This window comes from Chelonia mydas, chromosome 26, assembly GCF_015237465.2.
Source record: "Chelonia mydas isolate rCheMyd1 chromosome 26, rCheMyd1.pri.v2, whole genome shotgun sequence".
NCBI classification, from domain to species: Eukaryota; Metazoa; Chordata; order Testudines; family Cheloniidae; genus Chelonia; species Chelonia mydas.
In genome coordinates, this window is record NC_057859.1 from 5,858,790 (window position 1) to 5,877,249 (window position 18,460).

The window sequence follows — 18,460 nt, forward strand, 5'->3', positions numbered from 1 at the left end:
CAAAAGCCTGTAAACTCATAGTGAAGGTTGCCACTCTGTGTATGACTTGACCCTATCCCAACCCATGTGTTGAAGTACCAGTGCACAAAGGAATAAAGAAACCATGGAGTTAGTAGCTTTGGATCTGAATTTCTTTCCTTTAGTCAGTTGAACTTAGATACTTCAGCATCACATTATTTTCCTTTTTTGGGTGATGGCACTGAATGAAAAGTAGCTCTGCTATTAGCATTGCAGCTGCGTTCAAATTGGCAGCAGATTGTTGTCATTGCTTACTGAAGTCACGCCCTGTTTCGTTGACATCATCAGGTCAGTGGGTCCACAGGACACACTATAGCTAGAAGCGTCTGACACATGTAAACATGAAGGAGAAGGAGGAAGAAAATTGTTCAGAATAGTCCATGGTGGTTAGAAATACAAATAATGGGATGAAAATGAGCAAAGGTAAAATTTAGGCTGAGAGCAGGAACTCTTTCCTAAGAGCCTGATCCGTAGGGCAGAGGAATAGTCTTGCAGAGGAGTTGGTGGCAATCACTTAGTTACTCTGGACACAGACCAAGTGTGTGCTTCAGAGGGAGGAGTCTTAAACTGCTTGGTCAAGAGTGCTTAATAGGCCTTCACCTCTGATTCTGGTATCTGTGGGAGTGTCATCTTGTACCATGTCATCAGGGGCCCTTAAATGAATATTGACATGCATTGGGAAAAGGAGCATTGCTGTGAAATTAGAACCACACTGAGGACTAAAAGCAGTTGTGAATCTTGTTTCTAAAACTAAAAGCGAAAGCATTTTTCTTAGTCTAAACTGGACTAAGTAGCAAACTTAAACAAGAGCCCTTCTTTCCCACTCTGACTTTAACTGGCTTTAATTGGTTATTAAAGCGTCCCCCTCTAAGATGGCAAGTTTGCATGCTGTTATAACTAAACTGTCCAGCTATAAGCCCTGGGGGAATGACATACATGCTGGTAATGGTGACTGTGCCACTGTAGCATGCAGTTGCTGTCCATGTTCCTAAACTGGAACCCCTCTGATATTAAATAAGAAGTGAGGGAAACTTTCCGCCTATCTTTCTAACCTTTACTTAGGATCCAAGAGTTTCTAGTTCGTGGTTTCTTTGACGTGACCGTTTTGAGGCTTCTGAGCAGAGTGGACTTTTTCTTTAGAGTCTCATTATATTGTCCTGGGGAGCTATATGGAAGATGAGCTATCGTGAAATGTCTAAAACTTCATGCCCTGTAGTCGATAAACTGAAAATACCACTTAAGCCTCTTAATTCTAGATAAGTAGTAGTTGGTGCTGCGCAAATGGAACTAGTTGTCATTGTTTGATCACTAACGCTCAGTGCTAGAGGGAGACCGTCTTTGCGCCCCAGAGCTCACAGTGCCTGCATACACACACTCCCTCCCTCTCCTTTTCTAGCTGCTGTGCTGAAATATGAAAACAATGTCATGAACATCAGACAGTTCAACTGTTCTCCACACCCCTACTGGCTTCCAAACTTCATGGATGTCTTCACCTGGTCTTTACCTTTTGTAGGGGAAAAGGGTAAGAAAAATAAAGCATTCAGATATCTGTTTGGCCTAAACAGTGACAGATCATAGCACTGTATGTGTTTAAAGCCTCCTGAGGGTAACTAAATATCTGTAAATATCAAATCAAGGGATTATCTCGGAAGTTTTAAATATGTGGTGCAGCTTGGCAGTGTAAAATGGTATGGATAAGTAGTTCAGACTTATCGTGACCTATTGTACAGTAGTAGAACTCTGATTGCTAAAGTTCGTCAGATTTTAAGTTTCTTTGGGGAAAAAAGTCTGCTTTGCCATTACCAAGAAGTTAAATAAAATGGTCCCTGTTTCACAGTATTTTTGTACTGATGAACCAGCCCTGATTAGGTAATTCCCCCAACTGTGCTGACATCTTCCATGGTACACAAAGAAAGAGGTAAATACGATGTAGATGTGTGGCCCATCAGAAAGAGCATTCACCACAATCAGGGAGAGGCTTTGATTTCAGCTTTAATAAGGTATGGCTGCCTAAAAGAACAGATTGTGCCAAAATTCCAGCTTCTTCACAAAGGAGCGCCGCTCTCTCCCAAACGGTCTAGATTCTCTTTCAGGGCTTTAGGTTTTGGGGATAGCTTAAAGGTCTATAATGTTGACTCTGTGGAACCAAAGGTTGAAATTCCAGAAGAGCCGACATTCCCTGAAACAGATGGAGTATTGTGCAGTTTTTGTGGGGTAGGGGGAGTTAAGGGGGAATGGGAAGGGCTCTTAACTGAGACCCAATCTCTTCTGCATGAACACTGTGGATACCCCACTCCCTGACTAGTTCCCATGCAGTTGTGCAGCATTCTGTGCAATGCTCAGATTGCGCCCACCTCTATGACGGAGGATCTCAAGTATCTAATCAAATGTATTTTGGGATCCTCTGCAATGAAAGATGCTGCAGAATGTAGCTATAAAATATCTTTGGGCTCCCTCTTCAAATGTATAAATGACTGATCTCATTGGTTCAATCCAGCTCACCCTCTCAGATAGCCTCCCCCCTTGAGCAGTGTGAGCGCCAGCCCCGTCTAATCTTCCTACCTATTTGTCACTACTTCTTGCAGTCACAGAGATGCTGGTCAACATCCTCAACATATGCTCTGATGATGAGTTGATTTCAGATGGTGATGAAACTTTGGAAGGTAACAACCTTTATTACAAGTTGGGCTGTTAACAGTGGTGAGGGAATGGTTTAAAGCTAAGCTAAGAGATTGGCATCCACTTTAGAACTAGAAACAAAACTGTCCCTTTGCGATCCAGTGACAGTGAAGTGCATAGGGTTGTACTTATTTGTGGCAATGCACTCCCCGCTAGATAATCTGAAGAATGATTTCCTGGAATTACGAGGTCAGGGGATTATTCCCCATTTTATTTTTTCTGACTCAAACATTATTACCCAATCTACTGCTGCAGACAGTCTTTCCGCTGCTACTCTGCCCCTCTAGATCTAAACTTTAACGCTCAAGCACTGGGCCAATTTGTCCTTCCTTTTCATACTAGCTCCAGAAATAGCAGCCAATTATTTGGTCCTGATTAGTGATTTTTGAAGTGATGATGTGTGAAGGAAGCTGAATGCAGGTGGAGTAATACATAAATTTTGATAAATGGAAAAGTACTGAGAGAAAATAAAGTAAATGTGGCATGGAAGTAGTAGGGAGGTATATTGTAACAAGGTGCCACTTCTGTCAACAGGTGGAGACTTTAACCCGCTTCTCCGATTGAATTTCATTTTTGATTTTTTTTCCCCCCTCCCTCCCATGAAAATTAAATTTGTTTCTTCTATCTCTGTCTTCATCTCCTTGTTTCTTGGTGTCTCCTCTCCCTGAAGATCACTACATTTCAAGCTATCAGAAAGGTACCCAGCTAGAATTTGCTGCAAGCTTAATTCTCACTGCCTGTGTCACCAGATTCCTTGGAGTGGATTTGAATAGCTGACGAGCTGGGGAGGCTCTCCATCCCCCTTTCAGTTTTAACATAAGCGCCGTGTGTTTTTTAACCTTGCTGTGTTCCTCTAGGAACTTGAGAGTTGGGGTCACATTTCTATTTGGCTTCCAAATGCAGCCACCTACTGCATGGCTGAACCATTGGTGCATGTTCAATCTCCAGTTTGGCTTGTACTGTTCTAATGTGTGATAGTGCCATTTGAAGAGTCTTAGCTGAGAGGAGATGTATCTATCCTATTTTATCATCAATCACCTTCCATGTTTTTCTCCCAGCATACATAGTAAAAGGGGAGTACACCTACCTCACTGTATGTTTGAGTGAGGGTCAAAGCAGAGTTGCAAGGCAGTGTGTGTTTATGCCAGAGGTGATGCTTGTGTGACCACTCTCCCTTCTGCAAGCACAGCCCAGCATTCCAAGGTATTCATCAGCGGTCCGATTTGTCTGTGTTCTGCCTTACCAAACTGTCTACATGGCTGAGTCATTTGTGTTACATTCTGTGTAATGTGATCTGACCTGTCGAGTAAAGATCTGCTGCTTCCCGCAAGAACTGTGTGATCCATTCTTCTGGTGGTTCTGCTCTTTCCTTAGACCTTTATTCTGTGTCATTTTGTCAGTGTCACCATCCTCATTTCCATTCCTACTCCCTCCCAAGAGATTGTTTTCTAGAGAACATAGCTGTAAATTTGTAATCCATGATTTCTCTTTCCTAGAGCCAGACAGATGCTGCATACTCACATTACCTGTGGCTTTAAAAGGGGGGCAGGAAATCCTTACACAATTTTTTTTCTTTCAAAGCAGGCACGACCGTCCGTAAGGAGATCATCAGGAATAAGATCAGAGCCATTGGGAAGATGGCGCGTGTTTTTTCAGTTCTCCGGTAAGAAGGCAACTTAGGAGTGTTTTGTGTGTGAGCTTAATGTGCAATCTGGGTACTGGGGGTTGCTCCTCTATCTGACCTGTATGAGTGAAGGTAGTAGTATGCAGGCAGGAATCCAGCTGAGAGAGACTGCAAAACTATATCAAAACGGGGAGTCTGGGTTTGGGGAAATTGCTCCCATCTATCTGTAGTCTGGTGCTGCAAAGCTGATGGTCAGTCCTGTTCTTCGGGGACTACAAAAACCTCCATCCCATCAAAGCTAGCATCCTCATTAACAGAAAAGATTAGACCTGTAGTGGGGATCCCTCCAGATCAGAGGTGCATTTCATGTAAATAAGGAAGTATTGGTTGAAGTTGCCGTTGGCTTTGCTGCACGTTGTCCTAGTAAATAGAGCACCTGAGCCTGCAAGGTTGTATTAAACTTCCTGGTGGAAAAAGACATCAAATGGAAGCTGTTTGGATCACCTTCGGCAGTTTACTGCCAAGATGGTACAGACCTAAGCTTGAGGGTTACCCAAAGGTAAGTATGTAGCATTCCCCTAGGAGGGAAGGAATATTTTAGTGAGCATGCCGCTGGCTGTAACCCTCTTGCCTAAATGCTGGCTCTGATAAGAGTAATCCATCCTTCTGCATCCTTTTTTTTCAGAGAGGAGAGTGAGAGCGTGCTGACTCTCAAGGGCCTGACTCCCACAGGTACGCTGCCCCTGGGAGTCCTCTCAGGGGGAAAGCAGACTCTACAGACTGGTGAGTACATGCGAAATGACTCTTTCAGTGAGCTCCATGCACAGTGTATCTCATGCTCCAGTGTTACACGTGTACATAGTGCTTCTCGACGTGTGGCTTGGGACATGCGAGGGAGCCACCAGCACTTGTTTGGAGGAGTCAAGATTCTCTATTTGCCATATCTGGTGTTCTGCTGAAGCAGAGCTGGCACGGAAATATCTGGCCTTCAGGTGCCACCGTAAACCATTGTGCCAGTTCCTACAGTTCCTTTCCTGCAGCACCATGGGAATGGGGGCAAAGGATTCTCGGGAGGACCATTGTGTGGGGTCATAGGAGGGAACGGTTGAGAACTCCTGCTATAAAGTGATACAAACTGGGGTGGCAGGTCTTTTCTCAAATACTAATATAATCTCATGGTCAAAGGGTTGTCCCCCCGCTCTTAACATTGCCTCCAGGCATTCTCTGCTTCAGCTACTCTGCTGCTGCTGTGTAACAATGTACATGAATAGTACCATAAATGAGTCTGCTTTTTAGGGTTTTTTTATCAAACTAAATCCCTTGGTTTTCAACCCTAATATTATGATTCCAGGAGGGGGGAACTTATATTTTTACTTTGAAATAGGTTAGTTCTCTCAAGTATGTTTTTAATGTTCAAACTTGGCAATCCCAGTGACTTGGTCCATTGGGTTTGAGTAGCTTTCCTGTATGCTTGTTACTTTCTCTGTATTTTTGGCAAGTTTGCTTGTTGCTCCCCACCTGGGCTTCCCACCAATCAGTCTCAAATTATATTAACGTTCTGAGCGTAGCACTGATCAAACCTCACATAAGTAGTGTGTTTCAGGCCACAGGGGGTGGAGATTGGCTGGTGGTCAGGGAATGAGTTATTATCGTAACGTGTGTCCCCCAGAGGGAATCCCATAATCTAGTGTTTTAATCCTTTCCTGCTGCCAGCTCTTCAGTACTGGCATATAATCGGCCTGCTTTCCCTTCCAATGAGCATTGGGTGGTTTCCTGATGGCTCAGAAAGAGATTTGTTCTGGGACTGTCTGTCTTTGATTAAATATTTCATGGGTGCTTGAGAGGAGACTTACTATTGGGTTTGGAGGATGTGGCATCTTCCCAAGCTTTGTAGGTTTTCTTTGTCCAAGGAGATGTGCGAGTTTACTTTATGCTCTGTCCAAGGTGATTTCTGCCACACTGATTAAGCTACAGGCATGAGAATAGCAAGTCAGTAGGTGAGAGAGCAGGTGTTCACCTTGAAGGTGTTCTGATGACCTTGGGATACAAAAGACTAGAGCCAGACTTAGTCATGTAGCATTGTTTTATGCAGCTCTAGTTTGAAGGATGATGCATGTTATAGTCCGGAGAGATGCAAACAAGCTTAGGACACAGACTTCTGTCTATTGCTTTTTTAGGTTATTCCTCTCCCCAGAACCCCCACCTCCTCAGAGGTGAGGTGCAATGCAGACATGTCCCAAAGTTTCTGAAGAGCTACGCTTTGACCTGAAGTGAAGGATTTTAGCTTTACACAGCTTCATAGTGAGCTTTGTGGTTTGATCATAATAGTGAGAGAGATGGCAGATCAATTAGATAATTCCTGCTGCTCTTACCCTGTTCTCCCTCCTCCTCGTTCAGTCTCTGTTGACTTCTGCTCTTCTGTATGAAGTCTGAGCTTCTCACCTTCAAGGCAATCCATAACTCCACTGCTACCTGCATCTCCATGCTCAGCTCCTAAGCACCATCCTGCTTCTCATGCCCTCCCCAAGCTTCTCTCTTGGTCATTCCTTGTCCTTCTTGTCCACTCCTAACCTCATGCTGCCTTCCATGCTACTCATATGCTTGGAACATTCACCGAATGCCCTCCTTCAAAAACCGCTCTAGAAACTCCCCTGTTCTGTCATGCATTCCACAGATAATGTCCACAGTGAGTTGTGAGCATTCAGTGTTGTATTGGGTCATCTTGTGCCCTCATTGTGAGGGCGGGGGGGCTGGGAGTTGGTTTGCTCCCCTTCTCACCGTCTCTGCGCCATTTACAGATCTTTAATGACATGAGATTAACAAGAGTCAACTAAAGATGTTCAACCCAGAGCTACAATGTTAACGCACAACGCTATCCCTTCCTCACCCTCTGTCTGGAAGCCTGAACACGTGACCTGTGCATTATGCCACAAGGATTTAACAATCTCAGGCACTCTCAAGCCTAAAGGGGAAATAGATTCCAGTCAAGGTCCCTCCATTGAGAATGCCCTGCTACCAGGTGTTCTGACAGGGGTTAAGAGCACAAGCACGTTGACAATCACAGCAGTTCCGGGGGCGGAGGGAGACGTGACACTGCTGAAACCTTATGGTGTCCTGTTGCTTAGTAACCCTTTTTGTGGGAGGAGTTGAAGCCAAGTAGGTTTGAAATATCTGCCTGTGTTGCGTTCTACTTCAAGACACCAGGAGCCGAACAGCCTAGTTACTGTGCTACTCAGCACTCCGCTGCCAGAAAAGGAGCCAACCCCCTTTCCTTCCCCTCCTGTCCAAGTGCCAGCCTGTTGGTTAAGGTCAGCTGCTTCTTTAAATGACAAGGGCACTTCTGCCACAGGTAGGTTTGTGCACTGCAATCTCCATGAGGCAGAGAGTTCCATCCATGGAAGTCTCCTTCCCAAAGCATCACTAAGCTGAAGGCAATAGCTGGTGCCCATTAAAGGTCGGCTTTGCAAACCAATGGAAATGTGGCACTCTTCAGTTCGGGAGGTACCAGCCCCATGGCTGTCATGGGACACACATGCACCTGGCCCAGGGGGTGCTGAAAGGCCAGCCCTGTTAGTTGCTTTGTTAATTTTTTTGGACTCAGCAGTTTGACATGGATGGTGAACTTCGTGCCACTAAGAGGAAAGAGGCTCCCAAACAGCCTGAAGCTTGAATCCTCAGCTGAAAATCCCAGCTGAGTGAAATCCCCTTCCAGTCCTTCTGTCTCTAGTTCCTGTCAGTCCTTCTCTGCCAGCTGATCTTCATCACGATCCTTACTGGGGCGGGGAAGGTTGTGGGTCTCTGTAATGGCAGCAGTAATGTTAGTTCACTCACTCTTTTCTGTCTTCATTTTTGCATGCCACTGTTCCTCCTGTCTTACAGCCACAGTAGAAGCGGTAGAGGCACGGGAAGGTATGGCTAGAAACCTGCGAGAGACTCAATCATGTTTGTCTGCTAATTTTAAGGAGCTTTATCAGCAGTATGAAAGCTTTTTACTCTTGCATCACCAAAAAGGGGGGAGGATTGGCCCCTTCTGGGGAAATAAATAACATATTGGGCTACCTCAGATCTGTCTCAGCCTTGGTGTCCCAGAGATGAGTTGGAATGCTTAATTTCATGAGACCGGGCTTCTGGGACTGCTGTATTTCTGTAGCAGGATCCCAGACTGAGAATTCGGGTGTCTCATCAAGGTCCTAGTGTTGATTCCTGAAACTTCATCATGGGATGGTTTGTTGCTCAGCTCAGGCCTTTGACAATATGTTTCTGAAGGCTGCAAGAACAGTTGACCAAAACAATATAGGAAATATTTGATTGTATTTATTGCTATCGTGGCTCCTTGGGATCTGATCTCAGCCTTTCCCTAACCTTCGGGTGGAGTGAACACAGTGTGGAGAGGCAGTATCCTCTCTGCAGTTAAAGTAGTAATACCAGAGTAATGAAATTACTGCTTTGGAAACTTACATTCTCCTTCACAATTTTATCGGATTTACATTGGGTAAAACCGCACTATTTGGAGATTACAATATCCGAAAGAATTTAATTTTTAAAAACACTTGGAGCAAAACCTTTTACTTAAATCTATTGGAAAGCAAACCAGCTAAATGCTTTGTGTAGGGCAGTCCCTGCAAGGAACTTGAATTACTGCGAGGTTGAGTAGAAACAAAGACATACGCATCTGCAGTGGGGCTCTGTCCCATGTGTTTAGCTCCTGGTCATGCAAGATAAAATGCTTCCTTTCCGATCCAAGGATTAGCTCTTTCTCCTCTTTGTGGTGTTGCAGTGCGTGGTTTTTGTGTTGAAGTAAAACGCCCTTTGTTGATTTGTCCTCACTGTTTTTTTTAGTATTACGTTTTTCAGCTTTGAAAGTGTGCTGCTATTTCACTGCATTAACTCTTCAGAATACAGGGCACATGTCTGGCCTGCAAGTTGCCCCTGCTAAACAGTATCGCGAGGGAAGTCATAAGTGAAAACAATGCAAATAAGCACTGGCTTTATTGGTGCTGCTGAGTAAATTGAACTGGGCCCTAGAAATCGGTTTAATGAAAGATAGTGCAACTCTACATGTCACCAATATAACTTTGCCAGTTCATGAGACAATAACAGAATCATACAGAGATCTGCTACTTACTTTTTCTTAACCAGACATGTGCTCTGTAGCCACGACTCTCGGTTCTGTAGTATGGTGTGTGCTGATAGGCTGTTCCTTGGTATGCTATTGCACAGACTGACTCTCTTCTTTGCCCTCCTTGCTCTAGCCATCCGTGGATTTTCACCGCAGCACAAGATCCGCAGCTTCGAAGAAGCCAGAGGGTTGGACCGCATTAACGAACGCATGCCGCCGCGCAAAGATTCAGTGCACCCAGACGGGCCGGTGAACTTGGTAACCTCAACAAACTCTGCGGAAAAGAACGGCACAGGGAAGAAAGCTTAGTAACGGTTCTAATGCCCAATCTGCACCACTAAAGGATCCAAAACTTAATGAATTTTATTTATTTATTATTGGGGTGGGATAGGGATGGGGAGAAATAAACTTAACCTGGAGGCACGTTCATAATCCAGTTTGCATCCATTCTGTAAGAAAGGTGACCATTTTGTAATTTTTTAATTTATGTTCAGTATATAAAAAGTCCATCTTTTTTTAATTTAGAAACCAATCTAATTGCTAGTGCATATATGAAGTGTTGTGCTGTACAGCTGACCTCTCCCCCACAGAAGGGGATCCTCTGAGGATTAAAAAAAACCCACACAGAGTCCCAAGCAACTTTGATCTTTGACTTTGGTACAGTTTTAAATTAGCCTGTGCTTTCAAAAGCAGCATCTTTCATTTTAAAACATGTTTTCACAACTGTCTTCACTGAGTTTGCTGTTGTTTTCTTCAACTTTTATTGTCTAGCTGCATCCGCTGCTTTAGCAATTGATTTTGTGGAAGATGGCATGCTGCGTGGTGCGACTGGCTCAGACCCATCCTACTCTTTTTGGAAGACTTTTTATCCTAAGTGATGTTAAAGTGGATAGTTCAGATTCCAGCTGGGGTGTTGCATTATCTCTTGGGGATAAGGGTACAAATTATCCAATTCTAGCATATTTTTTTCAGGATTCCAATAGAACAAAAAACCTCTTAGTATGACCTGGAAGGTGGGCATGGGAAAGCATCCCCTCTAGTCACCATTCTTTCTAAAGCTTCTGGTTTTCAGACTCTGTGAAGCAAACCATTTGCATCGTTCCATCAGTACAGACAACTCTTGAAGTGCATCTAAATGTTCTTTACAGAACACCATGCATTTTGATTTACAGTCCATTGAAACGGGAGTAGGTCAGTGCACACTAGGGAGCATTTAGTGCACAACAGCAAAATCCATGTAGCCAGTTAATGTACTAGGATTTACACCCTAGCTTGCCGTGCACTGTGTCTTGACAAGCCCTTGGTGTTGGTGTTGCCACAGGCAGTAACAACCAGGACAGACAGACCGACCCCACACCCACCCACCATAAGGGATTAGGTGAGCAAGAACCTAGTGGCCAGTGGAGGTATGGAAGATGGTGAGCCATCCGGGGAACATCAGTGACTCCATCTGAAAGAGGGAGTAATTTACCTGGCCACAGATAAGTGGATAGATGGCATGGGGAAGGATTGGTGATGTATACTGATCATTGCCCCCTTCCCCTTAATATCTGTGCTGTTGAATGGTCAGTGCAGAGAGGGACTTGTGAAACACGTACGTTCTTGGAAACCTCTGTGTCCTTTGGTTGTACTGAGGAGGATAATTTTTAGAGAAGGAAAGTGGCTTGGAGAACTCAGTGGATCTGGGCTAGAGATTCCTGAAGGCAGTTTGTATAGTATCTCTCTTAGTGAGTTGGGAGAAAGGAGATCTCTTTCGGGGATGGTGGGTTTCTACTATAAATCCACCACTGGGGACGCCAAAAGATGGCCACTATACATTGTAAAGTGTTTTGAAGTTGGAATCTAAATAAGCAGAGTACCCAGTTTGGTTCATTTACTTATTCAGACTTTGACTGAATTGAGTTTTGAAACCGACTTTGAAAAATCCAAACCTGGGGTTGCTTATTTTTACAAAATGCAAACTCCTCATTTCCTGCCTTTCCCTTATTGGTCATTTTAGCTGAATCCCCTCCTCCTTATTCTATTGCAAAGCAGCATCACTCAAATGCTAGTCCCTGGCTGCTTTTCACTCGCCTTCCCACTTGAACAAATGTATGACACCTCGTGCCACCAAGCAGATGAGGCAGATGAGCAGGGTTAAACTCTACCCTCTAGGTGATCCACGCACCCTGTTTTCTGTTTTGTCTTGAAGTCCCTTGGTGTTACTATCTTTCCTTCATGCTGTGGGCATAGTCTTTGATTCTCAGTCCCAGAGGAAGGCAGCTGCCTTACAGGAATCTTTTAAATTGTCACTTCTAGTAATATGTCACAAACTTAATTTCATACCAGTTATTTAGGACACTGCATCTGAGCAGATGGGGGTTTTAGCGATGGACTCTTACAGTCACATGTCACCATTTTTTTTACATGACTGCCGCTTTGTGAAAGTGAGTGTTTTTGGAAGGCTTGTCTGTTTCTTACTCCATGTGGGGCAAGGGGTCCCTTTCGATATCCCTTTTCTTTCTATGGCATCTGTTCCAAAGCAGGAATAGACCTAAACATTACATCTTCCTTTTAAAAGATGGATGGTAGTGCAGTATGCTGCCCTGCATGCTCTGACCTGGCTGAGATCTTCTCTGAGCAGCGTCTCTGGTTCAAGAGCCATGTGACAGGCACCAGAAGGAGATGAATCTGTCCCTCCTTAGGGGTTAGTGAACAACGGGGGGGATGTTTGACTAGGTGGGATCCCTCCTGTACATAGTAATGGTGGGAGGAGAAGACACTGCCAAGGTATCCTCTGCTCATCACGCTTTGGAAGCTTAACACTGACCGTTGTTTCTGCCCCAGTTACAACAGAAGCTTTGCTCGTGGGCTCTGGGCTGCTGGTGTCGGCTTTCTTGAAAAGAAAAGGCGTTTGTTCATGAAACGCTGTCCTGTTCTGTGCTTTTTTTTTTAAAAGCAGGTCGCACTTCAGCCCTACCAGCTTCTGCTGTGACCCTCTTTGCCCTTACTCCTCAAAGAAAAAGATCAGTTTCTGTTTCAAACCTGGAGGCTCACCATAGCATTGCTTAAGTGGTGTTTGCAAAGCATGGAGCTTCGAAACCATAGTTACTGGAGCTGCGTGCTTGCCGCAATTATCCATCCTCAAATAATCGGGGGACATAACTGGGGGTGACAGCTGGCTTCCTAACTTCTGATTGGCTTGTGACTTAGCAATACGTTGAGCCAGAGGGGGCTTGTTTTTAAGCTTGTTAATTGTTGGGTGTTCCTTAAACAGGTGTCCCGAGTCCTCTGCTAATTGTCAGTCAATGAGGCTGTCTCTGATGGGGAGGAGCCCAGCTCTCACATTAGTCACAATCAGTTCGCATGAGCAGTACTGAGCGGCTCTGACAGCAGTCACTAGCCCAGCATGTTGTGGGCGGAAGGAGCTCTCTGGGTGACTCATGGCTTCCCCATGCAGGAGCTATCCGGTCTTTCCCCTCCTTATTCTATCAAGCTGAGAGCTGCTGGAAACGTATTCCATGTCCCACACAAGCCCATGCAGATAGGATGCTGTCAGCCGAAGCACAGCCTCCCGTTGCTATGGGAACAGTGCCAGGGTCTGTGTTTCTTCAGCACAGTATGCAGCGTTCTTAATGGGGCGAGGGGGTGAGCAGCAGCGCAGATTGGGAAGAGTGGGTGTTAATTACCCCTTAATTGATGTTCATCTTGTAACCTTCCCTGTCCTGGCTTTTCCTGTTTAATTCAGAGGTTAACTAGCTCCTGTTGCGCCGAGTGGTGCTGTAAGTGGGTAGCCGTGTGTGAGCAGTGGTGATCGTGCATTGACAGTCGGGGAAGAGTGTACCATCACCAGCTGTGGTTGTCTTGGGCATGTTGAGATTCCACCCGCAATCAGAGCCAGGAGCGGCCAGGATTTTTGCTTTTAAAATGTAAACAGTATGTGAACCAACCTTCAGTGCTAAGCATTTAAACCTTGCAGTCCCCTTCCCTTCTGTTCTTTGTATCCCAAGGAAGGAGGGGGAGAGATACCTCGAAGCCTAGGCCTTTGAGTGCTGGGCAGCTCTGGAAAGAAAGCAGAGCTCATTCCCAGCAAAGCATCATCCCACAACCACAGCCTTTGGTGCGAGAGGGGCTCCTGTCCTTCTGCATTGTAACAGACGAGTGCAAAGAACTGTGGCCTTCAAAGCCATGTCTGAGAGAGGGAGGTGCTTAAATATTTCCCCTGCTCCCAGTGCAAAAGTATTGCAGAGACATGAAGTAGTTTCTCCTCTTCCAGCTCCCCATCCCATCTCCCAGAAACCCAGCACTGGTTCTGCCTTGGAACTATGCATGTCTAAAGAGGCCTCATCTCAGAGCTCCATTCCGTCCTCTGTTTCCATCCCCTCTTGCCAGCCAGCTGCAGAAGCTTGACAAATGAGACTTTGCAAAAAAATAAATAAATAAATAATAATTAAAAAAAAAAAAAAAAACACAAAAGCCAAGGAGTACAATCAGTCCATGGAACTCCAGACTATTAAGGGCAGTGCCACTGCACTCCTTTCTCCACAAGGCTGTCCCTAGCAGCCGGTCTTATTTTTGCATGTTATAGCAAGGTGCATGTAACAAGGAGGGAGTCAGCAATGGGATATTTTAGCATTGGGAACAAAGGTGCATTCACCTCTTGTTTTGGGAGAACCTTTTACTGTGATGCCATCCCGCACACCTATTTTTAAGGGCCTTTCTTGGCACACCACCCCACACGGGTAAATCTTACCTAGCTAGATTCTTGTAACGGAACAGCTCGGAGGCTTGTCTGCCTCAGACCCAAAGGACGGTCAAGCCCCTAAGAACATGTGTTGGATATGGTGATGATGACTTAGGTTCTCGCCGCTGAAGGAGCATATGCCCGTTGCCTGGAGACTGCCTCCTTTTTTCTTGCTTTTTTTAGTTATGTTTAAAGAAAAATGGTGAAAAATGTTATTTATTGGCAGAAATTATTTAATATAATTTCTCTTTTTTGTGAACAAGGAATGAATTTGTTAGAACTGTCTTAATGTAAATTGGAAGTCATCTTTAAAAAAAAAAAGTTAAAAATTAAATGACAGTCATTTGGCTCTGGTGTCTTTATTCAAATCCAGTTCACTGTGGTGCGTCTGAAGATCATAAGAACAAGAACATAAGAATGGCCATACTGGGTCAGACCAAAGGTCCATCAAGCCCAGTATCCTGTCTACCGACAGTAGCCAATGCCAGGTGCCCTAGAGGGAGTGAACCTAACAGGTAATAATTAAGTGATCTCTGTCTCCTGCCATCCATCTCCACCCTCTGACAAACAGAGGCTAGGAACACCATTCCTTACCCATCCTGGCTAATAGCCATTAATGGACTTAACTTCCATGAATTGATCCAGTTTTCTTTTAAACCCTGTTATAGTCCTAGGCTTCACAACCTCCTCAGGCAAGGAGTTTCACAGGTTGACTGTGCGCTGAGTGAAGAAGAACTTCCTTTTATTTATTTTAAACCTGCTGCCATTAATTTCATTTGGTGGCCCCTAGTTCTTATATTATGGGAACAAGTATATAACTTTTCCTTATTCACTTTCTCCACACCACTCATGATTTTATATACCTCTATCATATCCCCCCTTAGTCTCCTCTTTTCCAAGCTGAAAAGTCCTTGCCTCTTTAATCTCTCCTCATATGGGATCTGTTCCAAACCCCTAATCCAGGGGCTGGTAAACTTTTTGGCCCGAGGGCCGCATCGGGTTTCAGAAATTGTATGGAGGGCCGGTTAGGGGAGGCTGTGTCTCCCCAAACAGCCAGGTGTGGCCCGGCCCTCACCCCCATCTGTCCCTTCCTGCTTCGTGCCCCCTGACAGCCCTGCCGGGACCCCTGCCCCATCCACCCCCTGCTCTCTGTCCCCTGACCCCCGCCGGACCCCCTGCCTCCCCATCCAACCCCCCCTCCTTCCTGACTGCCCCCCCCCCCCCCGGACCCCTGCCCCGTCCAACCATCTCTTCTCCCTGTTCCCTGACCGCCCCTGGAACCCCCACCCCTGACTGCCTCCCGCTGCCCCATCCAACCCCTGCTCTCCTTCCTGACTGCCCCCCATGGACCCCTGCCCCCTCCAACTAACCCATCTCCCTGACTGCCCCCGGAACCCCTGTCCCCATTCAACCCCACTGTTTCCCGCCCTCTGACCCCCCAACCCCTATCCACGCCCCTGACCACCCCCCAAACTCCCCTGCCCTCTATCCAACCTGGACTCCCTGCCCCCTTACCACACTGCCTGGAGCAGCAGTGGCTGGCGGTGCAGCTGCATCAGGGCAGGCACCTGGGCCGCCCGGCTGGAGCCAGCCACGCAGCACAGAGCACGGGGTCAGGCCGGGCTCTGCAGCTGCATTGCCCAGGAGCTCACAGCCCCACGCCCAGAGCACTGCACCAGCGGCGCAGTGAGCTGAGGCTATGGGGGAGGGGGCTAGCCTCCCTGGCCAGCAGCTCAGGGGCCGGGCAGGAGGGTCCTGCGGGCTGTAGTTTGCCCACCTCTGCCCTAATCGTTTTAGTTGCCCTTTTCTAATGCCAGTATGTCTTTTTTTTTTTTTTTTTTTTTTTTTTTTTGAGTTGAGGGGACCACATCTACGCAGTATTCAAGATGTGGGTGTACCATGGATTTATATAAGGGCAATAAGATATTCTCAGTCTTATTCTCTATCCCTTTTTTAATGATTCTGAACTTCCCGTTTGCTTTTTTCACTGCCGGTGCACGCTGTGTGGACGTCTTCAGAGAACTATCCACAATGACTCCAAGACCTTTCTCCTGATTAGTTGTAGCTAAATTATCCCCCATCATATTGTATGTATAGTTGGGGTTATTTTTTCCAGTGTGCATTACTTTACATTTATCTACATTAAATTTCATTTGCCATTTTGTTGCCCAATCACTTAGTTTTGTGAGATCTTTTTGAAGTTCTTCATAGTCTGCTTTGGTCAGTGGGTTTCCAGTCATTGGCATATAAGGCCTGGAGAGGAAAATCTTGCTTCTGTTTGCACAGGGATTTGTTCCTCAGAGTGATATTTTTGGGGTAGGAATGCCCTTTCCGTGTCACATGACCTGCAGCCACACCACTGTTGTGGTGATCTCACATGGTAACACTGCTACCTACTTCTTATGTATAACACTTTGGCCAGAGATCTCGCGCCCTGTAAAAAGGAAGATCAGTATTTGACAGATGGGGAATCAGACACAGAGAGGGGAAGTGACTTACCCGTCACCCAGCCGAGCCAGGAATAGAATGCAGGTTTCCTGACTCAGTCCATTGCCCGAGGCACTGGGCCACACTGTCTCCTGCTGCTAAGTCTGGCTGGGCTGACTCAGGACTTGATGGGAGGCTTCGAAGAAGCAGGTTGGGGGTGCGGGAAGTTCTGTTTTATTTAGGTGTATTAATACCATGCTTATCACTATGGCCTCAGAGTACCTCTGTGGTGCCCTGGATCTGGTAGGTACTCTCCTCTTAGCATGGCTCATGGAGCTGTGCTCTAGGACGGAGTCCTCTGCGTAAGAGGGGCTGAATAATCATAGTGATTAAAGATGGCCAGTCTTTTCTTAAAGATGCGGGTGTTTAAATACAGTGAAACTCCAACTCAGCTAACACTACTGTGCCTGGCTAAATTCCCTCTTTTGTTTCCGATGGATTCTTCTTCCCTTCCTACCTTAAACTGTGGTATAGTGCATTCACCACAGCTGCTGCATTGCAGGCTAGAGGTTGCTGATATTCCTATATTTCACCTCCCTCCCCAGGTAGGTTGAGGGTTAATTATAGCTGTAAGGTGCGCAGATCCTTGTCTGAAAGGCAGAACAGTAGCTGGTACTATTCCAGCAAATGCCTGTGAGTTGTCCCCCACTTGCTATTCTGTAAAGAGTGTCGTCCTTTACAGTCCCAGGGCTTTCACGGGGAAGCATTATGGTCTGGAATGGGCTTCATTTTTAAATTGTACTTGGGGGTAGCTCGTCTTTACCACCCCCTCTACTGAAAACTCGACAAGCCAGTGCCCGATTCCCACGTTCTGCCTGGATTCGCTGTGTTCACAGCTTGTGCTGCCATTACACCAGCAGAGGGGGCTGTTGCTCTTGCAGAAATCCCAGGTCAGGTGCTGAGATGTTGGTGTTGCTTTATTTTTAACATTCAAAACTGAACAGGGTTTATTGATAAGTCGCTTGCATCCGGCCTCCTCCGCTGTCTCTTTCCCCCCTCCGCCCCGGCCCCTGTTTAGCACAAGCTGGCGGGAGAGACATTTCCCCCGAGTCAAGTGCAAGGATCTGAATGGATCGAGGCTAAGGACTCTTCCCTCTTGTGCTTCTGTATTTTTTTAATTCCCTGGTCATGTCTGTGCAGAGATAATTTCCATTTTCTGAACTGTGGCTATCAAGTAAGAAGTCACAGGCTCACACGTGGTCTTACTATTAATTTATATTCCAGGAGGGCCTCAAATCTTCACCTGAGACCAAGGCACCTGTGTGCCAAGCGCCGTACACACTCAGGTGGAGACAATCCCTGCTCTCAAGAGCTTTCAGTCTAACCAGACAAAACAGGGACGGGGAAGGGTGTAGCCCTAGGTCACACACAAGTGAGTGGTTGAGCAGGAAAGAGAACCCAGCTCTCCTGACAGCCAGTCTGGTGCCTGATCTGCTGAGCCAGGCTTTCTCTCGTAAAGCTGGGAGTGGCATAGGAACACCCAGTAAGATTACAGAGGGTGGTGATAAATATTATATATGATGCCTATGTTTTCCGATTCCTCCTTGAAAACCCCCCCGCTCTTCCTCGCCCTAGAGCAGCAGTTCTTCTCCTACCCCCTCTCAGTGGCATTACGGAGCAGCAATTGAAATTCTTCCCAGTTCAAGTTTGACAGGGAGGGTAACGTTCATATGAGTCAAGTGACATGTGAGTTACAAAGACACAGTAAAACTAGGTTAACCTAGGATGGAGATCTCTGTGGAGGAGGAGATAGTTCACCAAGGATGACTGAAGGAGGATTAGGTAATGTGTATAACATGACTCTGATCTT

The 18,460-nt window shown here is 46.0% G+C and overlaps 1 protein-coding gene across 7 annotated transcripts in view; it reads left to right on the forward strand.

The window, feature by feature from the left end:
• The window catches only part of PPP3CC (protein phosphatase 3 catalytic subunit gamma), a 52,109-nt gene extending 38,221 nt beyond the window's left edge, over positions 1–13,888 (forward strand). For 2 of the 7 annotated variants that reach the window (XM_037886167.2, XM_043536535.1), the window contains exons 9-15: positions 1,415–1,540; positions 2,604–2,681; positions 3,368–3,394; positions 4,279–4,360; positions 5,007–5,104; positions 8,201–8,230; positions 9,574–13,888. In XM_037886167.2, coding sequence (XP_037742095.1) covers positions 1,415–1,540; positions 2,604–2,681; positions 3,368–3,394; positions 4,279–4,360; positions 5,007–5,104; positions 8,201–8,230; positions 9,574–9,749 — 617 coding nt within the window. In that variant the 3' untranslated portion in view covers positions 9,750–13,888. The remainder of the gene's footprint in view (positions 1–1,414; positions 1,541–2,603; positions 2,682–3,367; positions 3,395–4,278; positions 4,361–5,006; positions 5,105–8,200; positions 8,231–9,573) is intronic. The other 5 variants (XM_037886168.2, XM_037886170.2, XM_037886169.2 and 2 more) reach the window with 5 other exon arrangements.
• Positions 13,889–18,460: the final 4,572 nt, after the last annotated feature.